Source organism: Pristiophorus japonicus, chromosome 18, assembly GCF_044704955.1.
Source record: "Pristiophorus japonicus isolate sPriJap1 chromosome 18, sPriJap1.hap1, whole genome shotgun sequence".
NCBI lineage: Eukaryota > Metazoa > Chordata > Chondrichthyes > Pristiophoridae > Pristiophorus > Pristiophorus japonicus.
In genome coordinates, this window is record NC_091994.1 from 536,117 (window position 1) to 555,561 (window position 19,445).

General features: G+C 58.1%; 1 protein-coding gene across 1 annotated transcript in view; it reads right to left on the reverse strand.

Annotated features, from left to right (window-relative positions):
* The window catches only part of ncanb (neurocan b), a 237,038-nt gene extending 222,540 nt beyond the window's left edge, over nt 1-14,498 (reverse strand). The window contains exons 1-2 of the mRNA XM_070861067.1: nt 14,485-14,498; nt 13,358-13,647 (exon numbers count right to left, since the gene is read on the reverse strand). Of these exons, the coding sequence (XP_070717168.1) occupies nt 13,358-13,647; nt 14,485-14,498 (304 nt within the window). The remainder of the gene's footprint in view (nt 1-13,357; nt 13,648-14,484) is intronic.
* Nucleotides 14,499-19,445: the final 4,947 nt, after the last annotated feature.

Consider the following 19,445-nt stretch of genomic DNA (forward strand, 5'->3'; position numbering starts at 1 on the left):
GGGATGGTATCGGACGGTGTCGGACGGTGTTGGGCGGTATCGGACGGTGTCGGGATGGTATCGGACGGTGTCGGGACGGTATCGGGACGGTATCGGACGGTATCGGACGGTGTTGGGCGGTATCGGACGGTGTCGGACGGTGTCGGGATGGTATCGGACGGTATCGGACGGTATCGGACGGTATCGGACGGTATCGGACGGTATCGGACGGTGTCGGGATGGTATCGGACGGTGTTGGGCGGTGTCGGGACGGTATCGGACGGTGTCGGACGGTATCGGACGGTGTCGGGATGGTATCGGACGGTGTCGGGACGGTATCGGACGGTGTCGGGACGGTATCGGGACGGTATCGGACGGTATCGGACGGTATCGGGGTGGTATCGGACGGTATCGGATGGTATCGGGACGGTATCGGACGGTATCGGACGGTATCGGATGGTATCGGGACGGTATCGGACGGTATCGGACGGTATCGGACGGTATCGGATGGTATCGGGGCAGTATCGGATGGTATCGGACGGTATCGGACGGTATCGGGCGGTATCGGACGGTATCGGGACGGTATCGGACGGTATCGGATGGTATCGGGACGGTATCGGACGGTATCGGACGGTATCGGACGGTATCGGGGCGGTATCGGGCGGTATCGGGGCGGTATCGGGCGGTATCGGACGGTATTGGGACGGTATCGGACGGTATCGGACGGTATCGGGGCGGTATCGGACGGTGTCGGGATGGTATCGGACGGTATCGGACGGTATCGGATGGTGTGGGACGGTATCGGGACGGTATCGGACGGTGTCGGGATGGTATCGGACGGTATCGGGACGGTATCGGGATGGTATCGGACGGTATCGGACGGTATCGGGATGGTATCGGACGGTATCGGACGGTGTCGGGATGGTATCGGACGGTGTTGGGCGGTATCGGGATGGTATCGGACGGTATTGGGCGGTATCGGACGGTGTGGGACGGTATCGGGATGGTATCGGACGGTATCGGACGGTGTCGGGATGGTATCGGACGGTGTGGGACGGTATCGGGATGGTATCGGACGGTGTCGGGATGGTATCGGACGGTATCGGGACGGTATCGGGATGGTATCGGACGGTATCGGACGGTGTCGGACGGTATCGGGGCGGTATCAGACGGTATCGGACGGTGTTGGGCGGTATCGGACGGTGCTGGACGGTATCGGACGGTGCTGGGCGGTATCGGACGGTATCGGACGGTATCGGGCGGTATCGGGACGGTGTCGGACGGTATCGGGACGGTATCGGACGGTGTCGGGATGGTATCGGACGGTGTTGGGCGGTATCGGACGGTGTTGGGCGGTATCGGGCGGTATCGGGACGTTATCGGACGGTGTTGGGCGGTATCGGGCGGTATCGGGACGGTATCGGACGGTGTCGGGATGGTATCGGGCGGTATCGGGACGTTATCGGACGGTGTTGGGCGGTATCGGACGGTGTCGGGACGTTATCGGACGGTGTTGGGCGGTGTCGGGACGGTATCGGACGGTGTCGGGATGGTATCGGACGGTGTTGGGCGGTGTCGGGACGGTATCGGACGGTGTCGGGATGGTATCGGACGGTATCGGACGGTATCGGATGGTATCGGGACGGTATCGGACGGTATCGGACGGTATCGGACGGTATCGGACGGTGTCGGACGGTGTTGGGCGGTATCGGACGGTATCGGACGGTGTCGGGACGGTATCGGACGGTGTTGGGCGGTATCGGACGGTGTCGGACGGTGTTGGGCGGTATCGGACGGTATCGGACGGTGTCGGGATGGTATCGGACGGTGTTGGGCGGTGTCGGGACGGTATCGGACGGTGTCGGGATGGTATCGGACGGTATCGGACGGTATCGGATGGTATCGGGACGGTATCGGACGGTATCGGATGGTATCGGGACGGTATCGGGACGGTATCGGACGGTATCGGACGGTATCGGGGTGGTATCGGACGGTATCGGATGGTATCGGGACGGTATCGGACGGTATCGGACGGTATCGGATGGTATCGGGACGGTATCGGACGGTATCGGACGGTATCGGACGGTATCGGATGGTATCGGGACGGTATCGGACGGTATCGGGCGGTATCGGACGGTATCGGACGGTGTCGGGATGGTATCGGACGGTGTCGGGATGGTATCGGACGGTGTTGGGCGGTGTCGGGACGGTATCGGACGGTGTCGGGATGGTATCGGACGGTATCGGACGGTATCGGATGGTATCGGGACGGTATCGGACGGTATCGGATGGTATCGGGACGGTATCGGGACGGTATCGGACGGTATCGGACGGTATCGGGGTGGTATCGGACGGTATCGGATGGTATCGGGATGGTATCGGACGGTATCGGACGGTATCGGATGGTATCGGGACGGTATCGGACGGTATCGGACGGTATCGGACGGTATCGGATGGTATCGGGACGGTATCGGACGGTATCGGGCGGTATCGGACGGTATCGGGACGGTATCGGACGGTATCGGATGGTATCGGGACGGTATCGGACGGTATCGGACGGTATCGGACGGTATCGGGGCGGTATCGGGCGGTATCGGGGCGGTATCGGGCGGTATCGGACGGTATTGGGACGGTATCGGACGGTATCGGACGGTATCGGGGCGGTATCGGGCGGTATCGGACGGTATCGGACGGTGTGGGACGGTATCGGGACGGTATCGGACGGTGTCGGGATGGTATCGGACGGTATCGGACGGTGTCGGGATGGTATCGGATGGTATCGGGACGGTGTCGGGATGGTATCGGACGGTATCGGACGGTGTCGGGATGGTATCGGACGGTGTTGGGCGGTATCGGACGGTGTGGGACGGTATCGGACGGTGTTGGGCGGTATCGGGATGGTATCGGACGGTATCGGACGGTATCGGACGGTATCGGGACGGTATCGGGACGGTCTCGGACAGTGTCGGGATGGTATCGGACGGTATCGGACGGTGTCGGGATGGTATCGGACGGTGTTGGGCGGTATCGGACGGTGTTGGGCGGTATCGGACGGTGTTGGGCGGTATCGGACGGTGTGGGACGGTATCGGACGGTGTTGGGCGGTATCGGGATGGTATCGGACGGTATCGGACGGTATCGGACGGTGTTGGGCGGTATCGGGATGGTATCGGACGGTATCGGACGGTATCGGACGGTATCGGGACGGTATCGGGACGGTATCGGACGGTGTCGGGATGGTATCGGACGGTATCGGGACGGTATCGGGATGGTATCGGACGGTATCGGACGGTGTCGGACGGTATCGGGATGGTATCGGACGGTATCGGGACGGTATCGGACGGTGTCGGGATGGTATCGGACGGTGTTGGGCGGTATCGGACGGTGTTGGGCGGTATCGGGCGGTATCGGGACGGTATCGGACGGTGTCGGGATGGTATCGGGCGGTATCGGGACGTTATCGGACGGTGTTGGGCGGTATCGGACGGTGTCGGGACGTTATCGGACGGTGTTGGGCGGTATCGGACGGTGTCGGGACGTTATCGGACGGTGTCGGACGGTGTTGGGCGGTATCGGACGGTATCGGACGGTGTTGGGATGGTATCGGACGGTGTTGGGCGGTGTCGGGACGGTATCGGACGGTGTCGGGATGGTATCGGACGGTGTCGGGATGGTATCGGACGGTGTTGGGCGGTGTCGGGACGGTATCGGACGGTGTCGGACGGTGTCGGACGGTATCGGACGGTGTTGGGCGGTATCGGACGGTGTCGGGATGGTATCGGACGGTGTCGGGACGGTATCGGACGGTATCGGGGCGGTATCGGACGGTGCTGGGCGGTGTTGGGCGGTATCGGACGGTGCTGGACGGTATCGGACGGTATCGGGGCGGTATCGGACGGTGTCGGGACGGTATCGGACGGTATCAGACGGTATCGGACGGTATCGGGGCGGTATCGGACGGTGTCGGGACGGTATCGGACGGTATCAGACGGTATCGGACGGTGTCGGGACGGTATCGGGGCGGTATCGGGGCGGTATCGGGACGGTATCGGACGGTATCGGACGGTATCGGGACGGTATCGGGACGGTATCGGACGGTGTCGGGGCGGTATCGGGACGGTATCGGACGGTATCGGGACGGTATCGGACGGTATCGGGACGGTATCGGGACGGTATCGGACGGTGTCGGGGCGGTATCGGGACGGTATCGGACGGTATCGGGACGGTATCGGGGCGGTATCGGACGGTATCGGGACGGTATCGGACGGTATCGGGACGGTATCGGACGGTATCGGGGCGGTATCGGGGCGGTATCGGGGCGGTATCGGACGGTATCGGGACGGTATCGGACGGTATCGGACGGTATCGGGACGGTATCGGGCGGTATCGGGACGGTATCGGGACGGTATCGGGACGGTATCGGGACGGTATCGGACGGTATCGGGGCGGTATCGGGGCGGTATCGGGGTGGTATCGGACGGTATCGGACGGTATCGGGGCGGTATCGGGACGGTATCGGGACGGTATCGGACGGTATCGGGACGGTATCGGGACGGTATCAGACGGTATCGGGACGGTATCGGACGGTATCGGGACGGTATCGGGACGGTATCGGACGGTATCGGGACGGTATCGGACGGTATCGGGGCGGTATCGGGGCGGTATCGGACGGTATCGGACGGTATCGGGGCGGTATCGGACGGTATCGGGGCGGTATCGGACGGTATCGGACGGTATCGGGGCGGTATCGGACGGTATCGGGGCGGTATCGGACAGTATCGGACGGTATCGGACGGTATCGGACGGTATCGGACGGTATCGGGGCGGTATCGGACGGTATCGGGACGGTATCGGGGCGGTATCGGACAGTATCGGACGGTATCGGGACGGTATCGGGGCGGTATCGGACGGTATCGGACGGTATCGGACGGTATCGGGACGGTATCGGGGCGGTATCGGACAGTATCGGACGGTATCGGGGCGGTATCGGGGCGGTATCGGACGGTATCGGACGGAATCGGACGGTATCGGACGGTATCGGACGGTATCGGGACGGTATCGGGGCGGTATCGGACAGTATCGGACGGTATCGGGGCGGTATCGGACGGTATCGGGGCGGTATCGGGGCGGTATCGGACGGTATCGGGACGGTATCGGGGCGGTATCGGACAGTATCGGACGGTATCGGGACGGTATCGGGGCGGTATCGGACGGTATCGGACGGTATCGGACGGTATCGGGACGGTATCGGGGCGGTATCGGACAGTATCGGACGGTATCGGACGGTATCGGGGCGGTATCGGGGCGGTATCGGACGGTATCGGACGGAATCGGACGGTATCGGACGGTATCGGACGGTATCGGACGGTATCGGGGCGGTATCGGACGGTATCGGACGGAATCGGACGGTATCGGACGGTATCGGACGGTATCGGGACGGTATCGGGACGGTATCGGGGCGGTATCGGGACGGTATCGGACGGTATCGGACGGTATCGGGACGGTATCGGACGGTATCGGGGTGGTATCGGGACGGTATCGGACGGTATCGGACGGTATCGGGACGGTATCGGACGGTATCGGGGCGGTATCGGACGGTATCGGACGGTATCGGACGGTATCGGACGGTATCGGACGGTATCGGACGGTATCGGGGCGGTATCGGGACGGTATCGGGACGGTATCGGGACGGTATCGGACGGTATCGGGGTGGTATCGGGACGGTATCGGGACGGTATCGGGACGGTATTGGACGGTATCGGGACGGTATCGGGACGGTATCGGGCGGTGCTGGGCGGTATCGGACGGTGTCGGGGCGGTATCGGACGGTGTTGGGCGGTATCGGACGGTGTTGGGCGGTATCGGACGGTGTCGGGGCGGTGTCGGGGCGGTATCGGGGCGGTATCGGGCGGTGTTGGGCGGTATCGGACGGTGTAGAGCGGTATCGGACGGTGTCGGGGCGGTGTCGGGGCGGTATCGGACGGTGTAGGGCGGTATCGGACGGTGTCGGGACGGTATCGGACGGTGTCGGGGCGGTATCGGACGGTGCTGGGCGGTATCGGACGGTGCTGGGCGGTATCGGACGGTGTCGGGGCGGTGTTGGCGGTATCGGACGGTGCTGGGCGGTGTTGGCGGTATCGGACGGTGTTGGGCGGTGTTGGGCGGTGTCGGGGCGGTATCGGACGGTGCTGGGCGGTGTTGGCGGTATCGGACGGTGCTGGGCGGTATCGGACGGTGCTGGGCGGTGTTGGCGGTATCGGACGGTGCTGGGCGGTGTTGGGCGGTGTCGGGGCGGTATCGGGCGGTGTCGGGGCGGTATCGGACGGTGTCGGGGCGGTATCGGACGGTGCTGGGCGGTGTTGGCGGTATCGGACGGTGCTGGGCGGTATCGGACGGTGCTGGGCGGTATCGGGCGGTGTTGGGCGGTATCGGACGGTGTTGGGCGGTATCGGACGGTATCGGACGGTGTTGGGCGGTGTTGGGCGGTATCGGACGGTGCTGGGCGGTGTTGGGCGGTGTCGGGGCGGTATCGGGCGGTGTCGGGGCGGTATCGGACGGTGTCGGGGCGGTATCGGACGGTGCTGGGCGGTATCGGACGGTGCTGGGCGGTATCGGACGGTATCGGACGGTATCGGACGGTGTTGGGCGGTATCGGACGGTGTCGGGGCGGTGTTGGGCGGTGTCGGGGCGGTATCGGACGGTGTTGGGCGGTATCGGACGGTGCTGGGCGGTATCGGACGGTGCTGGGCGGTATCGGACGGTGCTGGGCGGTGTTGGGCGGTGTCGGGGCGGTATCGGACGGTGCTGGGCGGTATCGGACGGTGCTGGGCGGTATCGGACGGTGCTGGGCGGTATCGGACGGTGCTGGGCGGTATCGGACGGTGTAGGGCGGTATCGGACGGTGCTGGGCGGTATCGGACGGTGCTGGGCGGTGTTGGGCGGTGTCGGGGCGGTATCGGACGGTGCTGGGCGGTATCGGACGGTGCTGGGCGGTGTTGGGCGGTGTCGGGGCGGTATCGGACGGTGCTGGGCGGTATCGGACGGTGCTGGGCGGTATCGGACGGTGCTGGGCGGTATCGGACGGTGCTGGGCGGTATCGGACGGTGTAGGGCAGTATCGGACGGTGCTGGGCGGTATCGGACGGTGCTGGGCGTTATCGGACGGTATCGGACGGTGTTGGGCGGTATCGGACGGTGCTGGCCGGTATCGGACGGTGTTGGACGGTGTTGGGCGTTATCGGACGGTATCGGACGGTGTCGGACGGTGCTGGGCGGTATCGGACGGTGTTGGACGGTGTTGGGCGTTATCGGACGGTATCGGACGGTGTTGGGCGGTATCGGACGGTGCTGGGCGTTATCGGACGGTATCGGACGGTGTTGGGCGGTATCGGACGGTGCTGGCCGGTATCGGACGGTGCTGGGCGGTGTTGGGCGGTATCGGACGGTATCGGACGGTATCGGACGGTGTCGGACGGTATCGGACGGTGTTGGGCGTTATCGGTAGGTATCGGACGGTGTCGGACGGTATCGGACGGTGTTGGGCGGTATCGGACGGTATCGGACGGTGTTGGGCGGTATCGGACGGTGTCGGACGGTATCGGACGGTATCGGACGGTATCGGACGGTGTTGGGCGGTGTTGGGCGGTATCGGACGGTGCTGGGTGGTATCGGACGGTGCTGGGCGGTATCGGACGGTGTCGGGGCGGTGTTGGCGGTATCGGACGGTGCTGGGCGGTGTTGGCGGTATCGGACGGTGTTGGGCGGTATCGGACGGTGTTGGGCGGTGTTGGGCGGTGTCGGGGCGGTATCGGACGGTGCTGGGCGGTGTTGGCGGCATCGGACGGTGCTGGGCGGTATCGGACGGTGCTGGGCGGTGTTGGCGGTATCGGACGGTGCTGGGCGGTGTTGGGCGGTGTCGGGGCGGTATCGGGCGGTGTCGGGGCGGTATCGGACGGTGTCGGGGCGGTATCGGACGGTGCTGGGCGGTGTTGGCGGTATCGGACGGTGCTGGGCGGTATCGGACGGTGCTGGGCGGTATCGGGCGGTGTTGGGCGGTATCGGACGGTGTTGGGCGGTATCGGACGGTATCGGACGGTGTTGGGCGGTGTTGGGCGGTATCGGACGGTGCTGGGCGGTGTTGGGCGGTGTCGGGGCGGTATCGGGCGGTGTCGGGGCGGTATCGGACGGTGCTGGGCGGTATCGGACGGTGCTGGGCGGTATCGGACGGTATCGGACGGTATCGGACGGTGTTGGGCGGTATCGGACGGTGTCGGGGCGGTGTTGGGCGGTGTCGGGGCGGTATCGGACGGTGTTGGGCGGTATCGGACGGTGCTGGGCGGTATCGGACGGTGTTGGGCGGTGTTGGGCGGTATCGGACGGTGCTGGGCGGTATCGGACGGTGTTGGGCGGTATCGGACGGTTCTGGGCGGTGTTGGGCGGTGTCGGGGCGGTATCGGACGGTGCTGGGCGGTATCGGACGGTGCTGGGCGGTATCGGACGGTGCTGGGCGGTATCGGACGGTGTAGGGCGGTATCGGACGGTGCTGGGCGGTATCGGACGGTGCTGGGCGGTGTTGGGCGGTGTCGGGGCGGTATCGGACGGTGCTGGGCGGTATCGGACGGTGCTGGGCGGTATCGGACGGTGCTGGGCGGTATCAGACGGTGTTGGGCGGTATCGGACGGTGCTGGGCGGTGTCGGACGGTGTTGGGCGGTATCGGACGGTGCTGGGCGGTATCGGACGGTGTTGGGCGGTATCGGACGGTGCTGGGCGGTATCGGACGGTGTTGGGCGGTGTCGGACGGTGTTGGGCGGTATCGGACGGTGCTGGGCGGTGTTGGGCGGTGTTGGGCGGTGTCGGACGGTGCTGGGCGGTGTCGGACGGTATCGGACGGTGTCGGACGGTGTTGGGCGGTATCGGACGGTGTTGGACGGTGTTGGGCGTTATCGGACGGTATCGGACGGTGTCGGACGGTGCTGGGCGGTATCGGACGGTGTTGGACGGTGTTGGGCGTTATCGGACGGTATCGGACGGTGTTGGGCGGTATCGGACGGTGCTGGGCGTTATCGGGCGGTATCGGACGGTGCTGGGCGGTATCGGACGGTGCTGGGCGGTGTTGGGCGGTATCGGACGGTATCGGACGGTATCGGACGGTGTCGGACGGTATCGGACGGTGTTGGGCGTTATCGGACGGTATCGGACGGTGTCGGACGGTATCGGACGGTGTTGGGCGGTATCGGACGGTATCGGACGGTGTTGGGCGGTATCGGACGGTGTCGGACGGTATCGGACGGTATCGGACGGTATCGGACGGTGTTGGGCGGTATCGGACGGTGTTGGGCGGTATCGGACGGTGCTGGGCGGTATCGGACGGTGCTGGGCGGTGTTGGGCGGTATCGGACGGTATCGGACGGTATCGGACGGTGTCGGACGGTATCGGACGGTGTTGGGCGTTATCGGACGGTATCGGACGGTGTCGGACGGTATCGGACGGTGTTGGGCGTTATCGGACGGTATCGGACGGTGTTGGGCGGTGTCGGACGGTATCGGACGGTGCTGGGCGGTATCGGACGGTGCTGGGCGGTATCGGACGGTGCTGGGCGGTATCGGACGGTGCTGGGCGGTGTTGGGCGGTGTCGGACGGTATCGGACGGTGCTGGGCGGTATCGGACGGTGCTGGGCGGTATCGGACGGTGCTGGGCGGTGTTGGGCGGTGTCGGACGGTATCGGACGGTGCTGGGCGGTATCGGACGGTGCTGGGCGGTATCGGACGGTATCGGACGGTGCTGGGCGGTGTTGGGCGGTGTCGGACGGTATCGGACGGTGCTGGGCGGTGTCGGACGGTGTTGGGCGGTGTCGGACGGTATCGGACGGTGCTGGGCGGTATCGGACGGTGCTGGGCGGTATCGGACGGTGCTGGGCGGTGTTGGGCGGTGTCGGACGGTATCGGACGGTGCTGGGCGGTATCGGACGGTATCGGACGGTGTTGGACGGTGTCGGACGGTGTCGGGTATGGAGGGATGGTGTGCATCACTAACACACTGACCATGTCAGCACGGCAGCGATGATGTCAGCGTGATGCGTACATGCCTCGTCACGCTGAAAGTGGGAGGGGACACCACGAAGCCCACGTGAAGCCCACTGGGCCACCGTTGACGGGTTCGGCCGGGCCAATTGTCGGGCCAACAATTAAAACAAAATGGCGGCCGCGGCGACGCACTCTCCCCGTTAAGACTAACCGCAGCGCCCAGCCACTGGCAGCTTCCCGCCGCGCGAAGATGTGTCTGGGGCATGGACCGACGCTGGCCCTGCTCCCTTTCCCCGCCGGGCGGTAAGGGGTCAACCCAAGGCCGACAACGGGTCAGAGCGCCAGGCGGGGCAGAAACCCATTCCCCCCGCCTCCCCCCACCCCCTCAGGTCCGGGGGCAATTGCAGAAAGTCCTTACTGCCCTGTTACTGCCCCTGAGCGGCACTAACGGGCCTTTCTCTGAAGGCAATTTCCCGCCACCGCGTTGTCTGGGAAAGTACGGAACGTGACGTCAGTCAGCCACAGATTAACGCTCGATAAAGCTGCAGTAATGGCTGTCATTATCAGTCCTGTCACGGTGCACCCAGGCGACGGAATGCACTGACAGCTGTCACTCACTGTGGTGCGGAGCCTGGTCAGATTGAAGCTATATTTTATAAATACCGGCAAAGTGCCAGAGCAGGGGTTTGAGAGCTGGGATCGAACGTTGTGGCTATCAGCCACTCATGCTTCCCAGGTGGATATTATTTCCCTGCGTCACTGGTGCGGAGCAGATAGAACACACAATCCTTATCTCTGACTGTGGCCCAGTCTGTAATTGTGGGTTGCTGTTGCTGGTTGCTATGGTGACCGGGGAAGAGTTAACTCCATTCCCTCGATGTTGTTTAGCTGCTGCAGTTTTTGGTGCGTGTGCAAATCTTTAGCTCATCGAGCTGCGAAATGGAATTCTCTCCCACCTCACATCCTGCATTTATATAGTGCCTTTAACGAAGTAAATGTCCCACCGCGCTTCACAGGAGCATTAATCACACCAAGGTTTAACAGCGGAGAGGGTAATCCCATTGACTGTCGCAGGGAGCTGGCTGGACTCTCTCGTGTCGGAGATGCTCACTGCCTCCCACGTGTCTGACGCGAATACTGCCTGCCACTTATCAGCCCAAGCCCGAATGTGATTGGCAGAAGAACCAGAGGCAACATGAGGAAATAAATGTTTGTGCGGCGAGTGATTTGGTGTGGAAGAGCAGCCTGGCTTGGCTGCTTTGTCTGATTCTCTTTCCTTTCCCTGGGAGGAGAGAGCAAGCTGAAATTGGCAGCTCTGCAGATTGGATATCATCAAATCTTGGAACAGTACAGCACAGGAGGCCATTCGGCCCATCGAGTCTGCGTCAGCTTTCGAAGAGCGATCCTGTTAGTCCCACTCCCCGCTCTTTCCCCATATCCCTGCTATTTTTTCTCCAAGTATTTATCCAGTTCCCTTTGAAGACTACTCTGGAATCTGTAACCACCACCTTGTCAGGCAGCATTCCAGATCGTAACCACTCCCTGCGTTAAAAACGTTTCTCCTCATGTCGCCTCGGGTTCTTTTGCCAATCACCCTCAACCTGTACCCTCCGATTACCGACCCTTAACCAATGGAAGCAGTTTATTTACTCTGTCTAAACCCTTCATGACCTTGAACACCTCGATCAAATCTCCCCTTAGCCTTCTCTGCTCCGAGTAGAACAACTCCAGCTTCTGCAGTCTCTCCACATTCCCTTATCCCTGGAACAAGTCGAGTAAATCACTTCAGAGCCTTCACATCCTGCCGAGAATTGGTATCGAGGGAGGGGTTATGTTGCCTAAGGAAGGATATACTTGCCATTGAGGGAGTGCAACGAAGGTTCACCAGACTGATTCCTGGGATGGGGGGTTTGTCCGATGAGGAGAGATTGAGCAGACTAGGCCGATATTCTCTGGAGTTTAGAAGAATGAGAGGTGATCTCATTGAAACGTACAAGATTTTGAGGGGGATTGACAGGGTAGATGCAGGGAGGATGTTTCCCCCGGGCTGGGGAGTCTAGAACTAGGGGTCACAGTCTCAGGATAAGGGGTCGGCTATTTAGGACTGAGATGAGGAGGAATTTCTTCTACATAAAAACATAAGAATTAGGAACAGGAATAGGCCATCTAGCCCCTCGAGCCTGCTCCGCCATTCAATAAGATCATGGCTGATCTGGCCGTGGACTCAGCTCCACTTACCCGCCCGCTCCCAGTAACCCTTAATTCCCTTATTGGTTAAAAATCTATCTATCTGTGATTTGAATACATTCAATGAGCTAGCCTCAACTGCTTCCTTGGGCAGAGAATTCCACAGATTCACAACCCTCTGGGAGAAGAAATTCCTTCTCAACTCGGTTTTAAATTGGCTCCCCTGTATTTTGAGGCTGTGCCCCCTAGTCCTAGTCTCCCCGACCAGTGGAAACAATCTCTCTGCCTCCATCTTGTCTATCCCTTTCATTATTTTAAATGTTTCTATAAGATCACCCCTCATCCTTCTGAACTCCAACGAGTAAAGACCCAGTCTACTCAACCTATCATCAAGGTAACCCTCTCATCTCCGGAATCAGCCTAGTGAATCGTCTCTGTACTCCCTCCAAAGCCAGTATATCCTTCCTTAAGTAAGGTGACCAAAACTGCACGCAGTACTCCCTGTGCGGCCTCACCAATACCCTGTACAGTTGCAGAAGGACCTCCCTGCTTTTGTACTCCATCCCTCTCGCAATGAAGGCCAACATTCCATTCGCCTTCCTGATTACCTGCTGCACCTGCAAACTAACTTTTTGGGATTCATGCACAAGGACCCCCAGGTCCCTCTGCACCGCAGCATGTTGTAATTTCTCCCCATTCAAATAATATTCCCTTTTACTGTTTTTTTTCCCAAGGTGGATGACCTCACATTTTCCAACACTGTATTCCATCTGCCAAACCTTAGCCCATTGGCTTAACCTATCCAAATCTCTTTGCAGCCTCTCTGTGTCCTCTACACAACCTGCTTTCCCTCTAACCTTTGTGTCATCTGCAAATTTTGTTACACTACACTCTGTCCCCTCTTCCAGGTCATCTATGTATATTGTAAACAGTTGTGGTCCCAGCACCGATCCCTGAGGCACACCACTAACCACCGACAGTGCGGTGCTCCCTCAGCACTGCACTGGGAGTGTCAGCCTAGATTTATGTGCTCAAGTCCTTGGAGTTGGACTTGAACCCATGACCTTCTGACTCAGAGGTGAGAGTGCCTCCTGAGCCAGGGCTGACCTCTGGGTCTTCAGTTTTCCTGTCTCGGTGTATTGCAGCAACTCAGTCCCGGCTACTCACCCGTCACCTCCAAAGGGACAGTGTCCTGTTCATCGTCAATCCCCACAACCACCTCACATTGATAGATGCCCGCGTCGCTTGCTCGCAGAGAGATAATTTCTAGGCTGGCATTGTAGTGATAAGGCCCATAGCCGGGCAGGCTGACTCTGCCCTGGTAGGCCGGGTTTAGCTTGAGCGTGTTGTTCTTGGTTACCAGCACGGGGATCTCCCTCCTCCTCCCTCCTTCGAGCAAGACTTTAGTCCACTTGATGCGCAGGGGGTCAGGGAGCAAGGAGGGGTCAATAGCTGAACTGGGAAGCACAGAGAAAATGCAGGGCAGGAGTGCAGAATCCGCCAAGCCTCGAACCACCGGCTGATGTTGCACCTTCTTTATATTCACAATCTTCTCATAATCATCACCTGCTGTTGGCGGGGGGAGAGAGAAACAAACACAAGGTCAAAGGTTAAAAGGAAGTCATTTGTACACGTCACGCATCACCCGAAGTTCTGGACGTTGCTTTTCCTCCGAGTCGAAGCACGGGGTGCCACATTTTCTAAACTCAATGTTCTCTCTCCTTCTCCCGCCTTTCACACAACACGCTGCAGCCACCAGCTTTTTTTCACCTACGTTTCGCTTGAAGTCACTGAGTCACTGCGGTTCCTCCAATTCTTCTTTCAAAAATATTTGACCATGTTGTCAGCCGCTCACTGCATTACATTACTACTTTATTGGCCGAGGCGTAGAATACAAGAGCAGGGAGGTTACACTTCAACGGTATAAAACACTGGTTAGGCCACAGCTGGAGTACTGCGTGCAGTTCTGGTCACCACATTACAGGAAAGATGTGATTGCATTGGAGAGGGTGCAGAGGAGATTTACGAGGCTATTGCCAGGACTGGAGAATTTTAGCGATGAGGAAAGATTGGATAGGCTGGGATTGTTTTCTTTGGGACAGAGGAGGCCAAGGGAAGATTTAATTGAGATGTATAAAATTATGAGGGGCCTAAATAGAGTGGATGGGAAGGAGCTGTTTCCCTTAGCAGAGGGGTCAATAACCAGGGGGTATAGAAAGTAGTTTGTGGAAGGATTAGAGGGGAGTTGAGGAGAACGTTTTACACCTAGAGTGGGGTAGGGGTCTGGAACTCACCGTCCCTCCGCCATTAACACCCCGAGATCCAAAACGCCGAAAATCCGGCCCTCTGCTTCCTCTCATTTTTCTTGTGCGTGGTCCCTTTAAATTAACTGCCACTCATGCACGGTGTCTTTTGCAGCGGCAACAGCGTGAGAGCAGCCTGCGCGGGGCCCTCGGTCCACGCACTCCCGCGCAACTTAGCGGGAACGTTGGTACGGGGTATGGAACATGGGCGGGTAAATGGAGTAACATCACAGATCAGCCACGGTCTCACTGAGCGGTGCAACAGACTTGGGGGCTGAATGGCCTCCTCCTGTTCCGACATTACTATAATCACAGGAAAAGGGCCCCGTCACTTGGCAGCTGGCTGTTCTGACAATTTATCAGCATTAGGCAGGCAACTCGTGTGTTTACTGAGCGAGTGAGAGCGGCCTAGTGTGCACCTGTGGGTATGTCCACAGTCACAGGCTCCCAGGCCGCCTGCAATTTCTGTGGTCTGGAGGAGCCCATGTTCTATGTCTTAAGGAGTGTGTGAGGTTGCAGCCCCTGTTTTATTATTTAAAGGGGCTGCTCCTGAAATTCTGGTTGCACTTCAGTCCCACACTCCTGATCTTTGGGCACCCTGTGCGGAGGGGAGCGGGCAGGTCCGAGGGCCTCCTCGTAGGACTGCTCCTGGGCATGGCCAAGGGGGCCATCAGCCGGTCCAGGCAGCGGGCGGTCGAGGGGGTCATTCAGCCTGACTGCCTGCCTCTCTTCCGCGCGTACATCCGGGCCAGGGTGTCCCTGGAGATGGAGCACGCGGTGTCCACCGGTACGCTCGTGGCCTTCCGCGAGAGGTGGGCTCCGGAGGGACTGGAGTGCATCATCACCCCCGGCAACCAAATTTAAATTTGATGTAAGTTACTGTAAAAGTTTAATTTGACGTTTGTAGATTCTAGTTCCCTTGCCAAAAGGGGCACTTGATTTTACGTTTTACTAAAAGAGTTGTAGAGCTGTTTGGTTGTGAGTGGCTTAGCCAGTCACGTAATGTTCATAAGACTCAATAAAACCTCAGCCAGTTGGGTTCGGGGGATCCACGATGGAGCAGGTGGTTTTGAGCCTGGTGGATGAACCGGTAATGTGTCGTGTGATTGTTAAACCTTGGCTAATAAACCAACTAGTTCTTAATAGCAACGTGTTGCTATGAATCCTTAAGCAAAGAGCCGACGAAGCGAAATACTTTCCAACGGGGATAGTTCACCGGGCAACCAGGAATAATGCAGCATGGACTGGCTGCCAACTGAGGCTCGCCGAGGCTCGAACAGCAACAGCGCGAGACGCAATGTAATCTAACACAAGGTAAGGTAGTGCTGTGAAATCAGAGAGCTTCGTGATTAAAGTGCAAAGCACTCAGTGCCGGCCCTTGTGCCAAGCTGCAGAAATGGCCATCGAGAACCCACAGCGTGCTGCCGGGGATTGTAATCAAGCTCATTATAATCCCTTTCCTATCACTCCAATATTACAACTCATTTTACGCCCTTGTGGCAAACTTATTAGTTTTGTTGAAAGCTTGGGCTGTCCCTTTTGATCGATTGGATGGTTTCCTTGGCCGAACGAGTGCCTCTTCTCTTTGAAGCCCATCTTTACATCTCGTGCAGACTTGCAAAGTCTTCCTATCTTCCGGGACACTTGATATATCATTTACACACCTGTTTCCTTTTGTTCATTGTCTATATGTGTAGAAGCATTGTTGAGTGTGTCTGAAAAGCTCCATGCCGAAGAATCAAAGAAAAACCTGCATTTATATAACACCTTGTACGACCTCAGGACATCCCAAAGCCCTTTACAGCCAATGAAGTACTTTTGGAGTGTAGTCAATGTTGTAATGTGGCAAACACGGCAGCCAATTTGCGCACAGCAAGCTCCCACACACAACAATGACCGGATAATGTGTTTTTTTAGTGATGTTGGTTGAGGGATTGGCCAGGGCACCCGGGATAACTCCGCTGCTCTTCTTCAAAATAGTGCGGTGGGATCTTTTATGTCCACATGAGGGGGCAGATGGGGTTTCAAAGTCCCACTCCAGAGACCACCGCACTTAATCCAGGCTGACACACCCAGCGCAGTGCTGAGGGAGCGTCGTATGAGATGTTAAAACGAGGCCTTGTCTTCCTTCTCACGATGCATCCGATCCCAGGGCATTTCTCGAAGAAGAGCATAGGGAGTTTTCCCAGAGTCCTGGCCAACACTTATCCTTCAACTGATGCCCAACATGGATTCTCTAATCATTTATTTCACCCCGGTTTATGGGAGCTTGCTGTGCGCAAGTTGCCTGCTGCGTTTCTTGACATTACAGCAGCGACCACACTTCAAAATATTTCAATGGCTGTAAAGGGCTTTGGGACGTCCTGAGGTTGTGAAAGGCGCTATAGAAATGCAGGTCTTTGGACAGCGCCCCTAGCGAGGGTCGGAACAGGGGCGGTAAAGGGTTTGCAGCCGCGAGCACCGGCATTTCCGTGTGCCGGTACCGACGGGGCTGAGCAGTATCGCCCGGGAGCACCACGCCGGTGTGCAACGCTCCCGGTATCGCCCCCTAGTGACCCCGACCCCGCCTGAGAAAGCTGGCGTGCGGAGCTGTCCCGGCAGTAGTGGGGGAAGGATTGACTGCATGAGGTAAGTGTGACTATTTCTTTTTCTTTTTGCGATTTAACTTTATTTGGGTGAGTAATGTATCGGGAATGTTTTTGTGTTGATTTGTTTTTGCAGGGAGACCTCTCTCAGGGCTATAGCTCGGGATATGCGGTTGCTTACCCGGCCTAGCGCCCTAAGACGAGTGTGGAACGCCTCCCTTAGTGCTCCAACCCACTGTCAGGACCAAGATCAGATCAGCCGCGATCTTATTGAATAGTGGAGCAGTCTCGAAGGGCCGAATGGCCACCTCCTGCTCCTTACGTTCTTATGTGCCGTGGTTCCAGCTACGAAAAGCAGTTCCATTGAAGTATTTGCTACTCAATGGGCCATTATGAGCAAGCTTTAAACGCTGGTATTGATCATGCACTCCTCAATGCTCCTAGTACTGCTGAATTTGTTTGGCTGCCGACGCAAACCATTTCCTGGCGCTAAATGTCGCCCGACATTAACCCTCAAAAAACCGTCCACCTGATTTCCACCCAAGACTTTTCAAAAGTTGGCACCTCACTGGTCTGCCTGTCTTGTTATTGATTGCGAAAGAGCATTTCTTTAACTCACTTCGTGGTACGTTGCATTCCACCATCCCTGTCCTTCTCCGAAATGTTAAAATCACAAACCTACCTGTCTCGTGCGGAGATGCAGCAGAGGCCAAGCAGAGACAGAGCCATCCGATGAGAAGAGGCACATTTAGCATGCTTAACCTGCAACGAGAAAGAGAAGGTTTCTCTGGCGATTGTCCTTCAGGGGCTCAATGAATTGCTGTTCACGAGAACAGACTGCCGCGTTGGTGAGTTAGCTCTCAGTAACCCTGCCCCCATCTCCCCTCCCACTCCTCCCCCGCCCACTCCCCATCACCACCCAGCTTCTGACTGAAACACCAGACGTCAAACCATAAATATTTTAGAGGCTTGAAGCACCAGTTTGCTGGTCGTACCTTCACCGCAGGAGACCGACAGACTAGCACCGACGGACAGAGAAAGACCCTCATGTCCATCCAGCTTGACCACACCAGTGCAATGTCCTGTCCTTCACAATAAACACACTCCACACCCTGCCCAAAACTCATTGATCTCCTGGGAGAGGCAAATAAAACAGATTAAAGAAACACAGGCCAATTAGGGGAACAGAAAAAGCTGAACTGTCCTCTCCAACCCTTGTAGGTGATTGGGTTCAGTCTAGGAGATCCCTCTGGCCGAAATTAATCTTATACAATACCTAGCGTTTGTACAAGGGGAATGCCACCCCACACCCAGTGTAAAGGTATATACACACGCAAACACATGTACATAATGACAACTTGCATTTATATCGCGTCTTTAACGTAGTAAAGCGTCCCTGAGGTGCTTGCTTCCCAGGAGCGATTATCGGACAGAATTTGACACCGAGCCACATAACGCAATATTAGGGCAGGCGGCCAGTCACAGTGTTGGTTTTAAGGAGCATCTTAAAGGAGGACAGAGAGGCGGAGAGGTTTAGGGAGGGAGTTCCAGAGCTTGGGGCCCAGGCAACAGAAGGCACGGCCACCGATGGTGGAGCGATTATAATCAGAGGATGCTCAAGAGGGCAGAGTTAGAGGCGGCAGAGATCTTAGAGGGTTGTGGGAGAAGCTTACAGAGATAGGGAGGGATTAGAAAAAAAGTGTATAGTTCATATATATATTGTCTATATATATATATATATAGTTATATATATGCTCCAAGCTGTATTTGATGGTGTTTACATTCATTGTGCTGCAGTTAATTTTACTTTTAGCAATAAAGGTTCACAAGGTTCTGTTGATATCTCTCATGGGATGGTATCGGAGGGGAATGGGAGGTTAGAGAGGGAGAGGTATCGGAGGGGAATGGGAGGTTAGAGAAGGAGAGGTATCGGAGGGGAATGGGAGGTTAGAGAGGGAGAGGTATCGGAGGGGAATGGGAGGTTAGAGAGGGAGAGGTATCGGAGGGGAATGGGAGGTTAGAGAGGGAGAGGTATCGGAGGGGAATGGGAGGTTAGAGAGGGAAAGGTATCGGAGGGGAATGGGAGATTAGAGAGGGAGAGGTATCGGAGGGGAATGGGAGGTTAGAGAGGGAGAGGTATCGGAGGGGAATGGGAGGTTAGAAAGGGAGAGGTATCGGAGGGGAATGGGAGATTAGAGAGGGAGAGGTATCGGAGGGGAATGGGAGATTAGAGAGGGAGAGGTATCGGAGGGGAATGGGAGGTTAAAGAGAGGATGGTATCGGAGGGGAATGGGAGGTTAGAGAGGGAGAGATATCGGAGTGGAATGGGAGATTAGAGAGGGAGAGGTATTGGAGGGGAATGGGAGA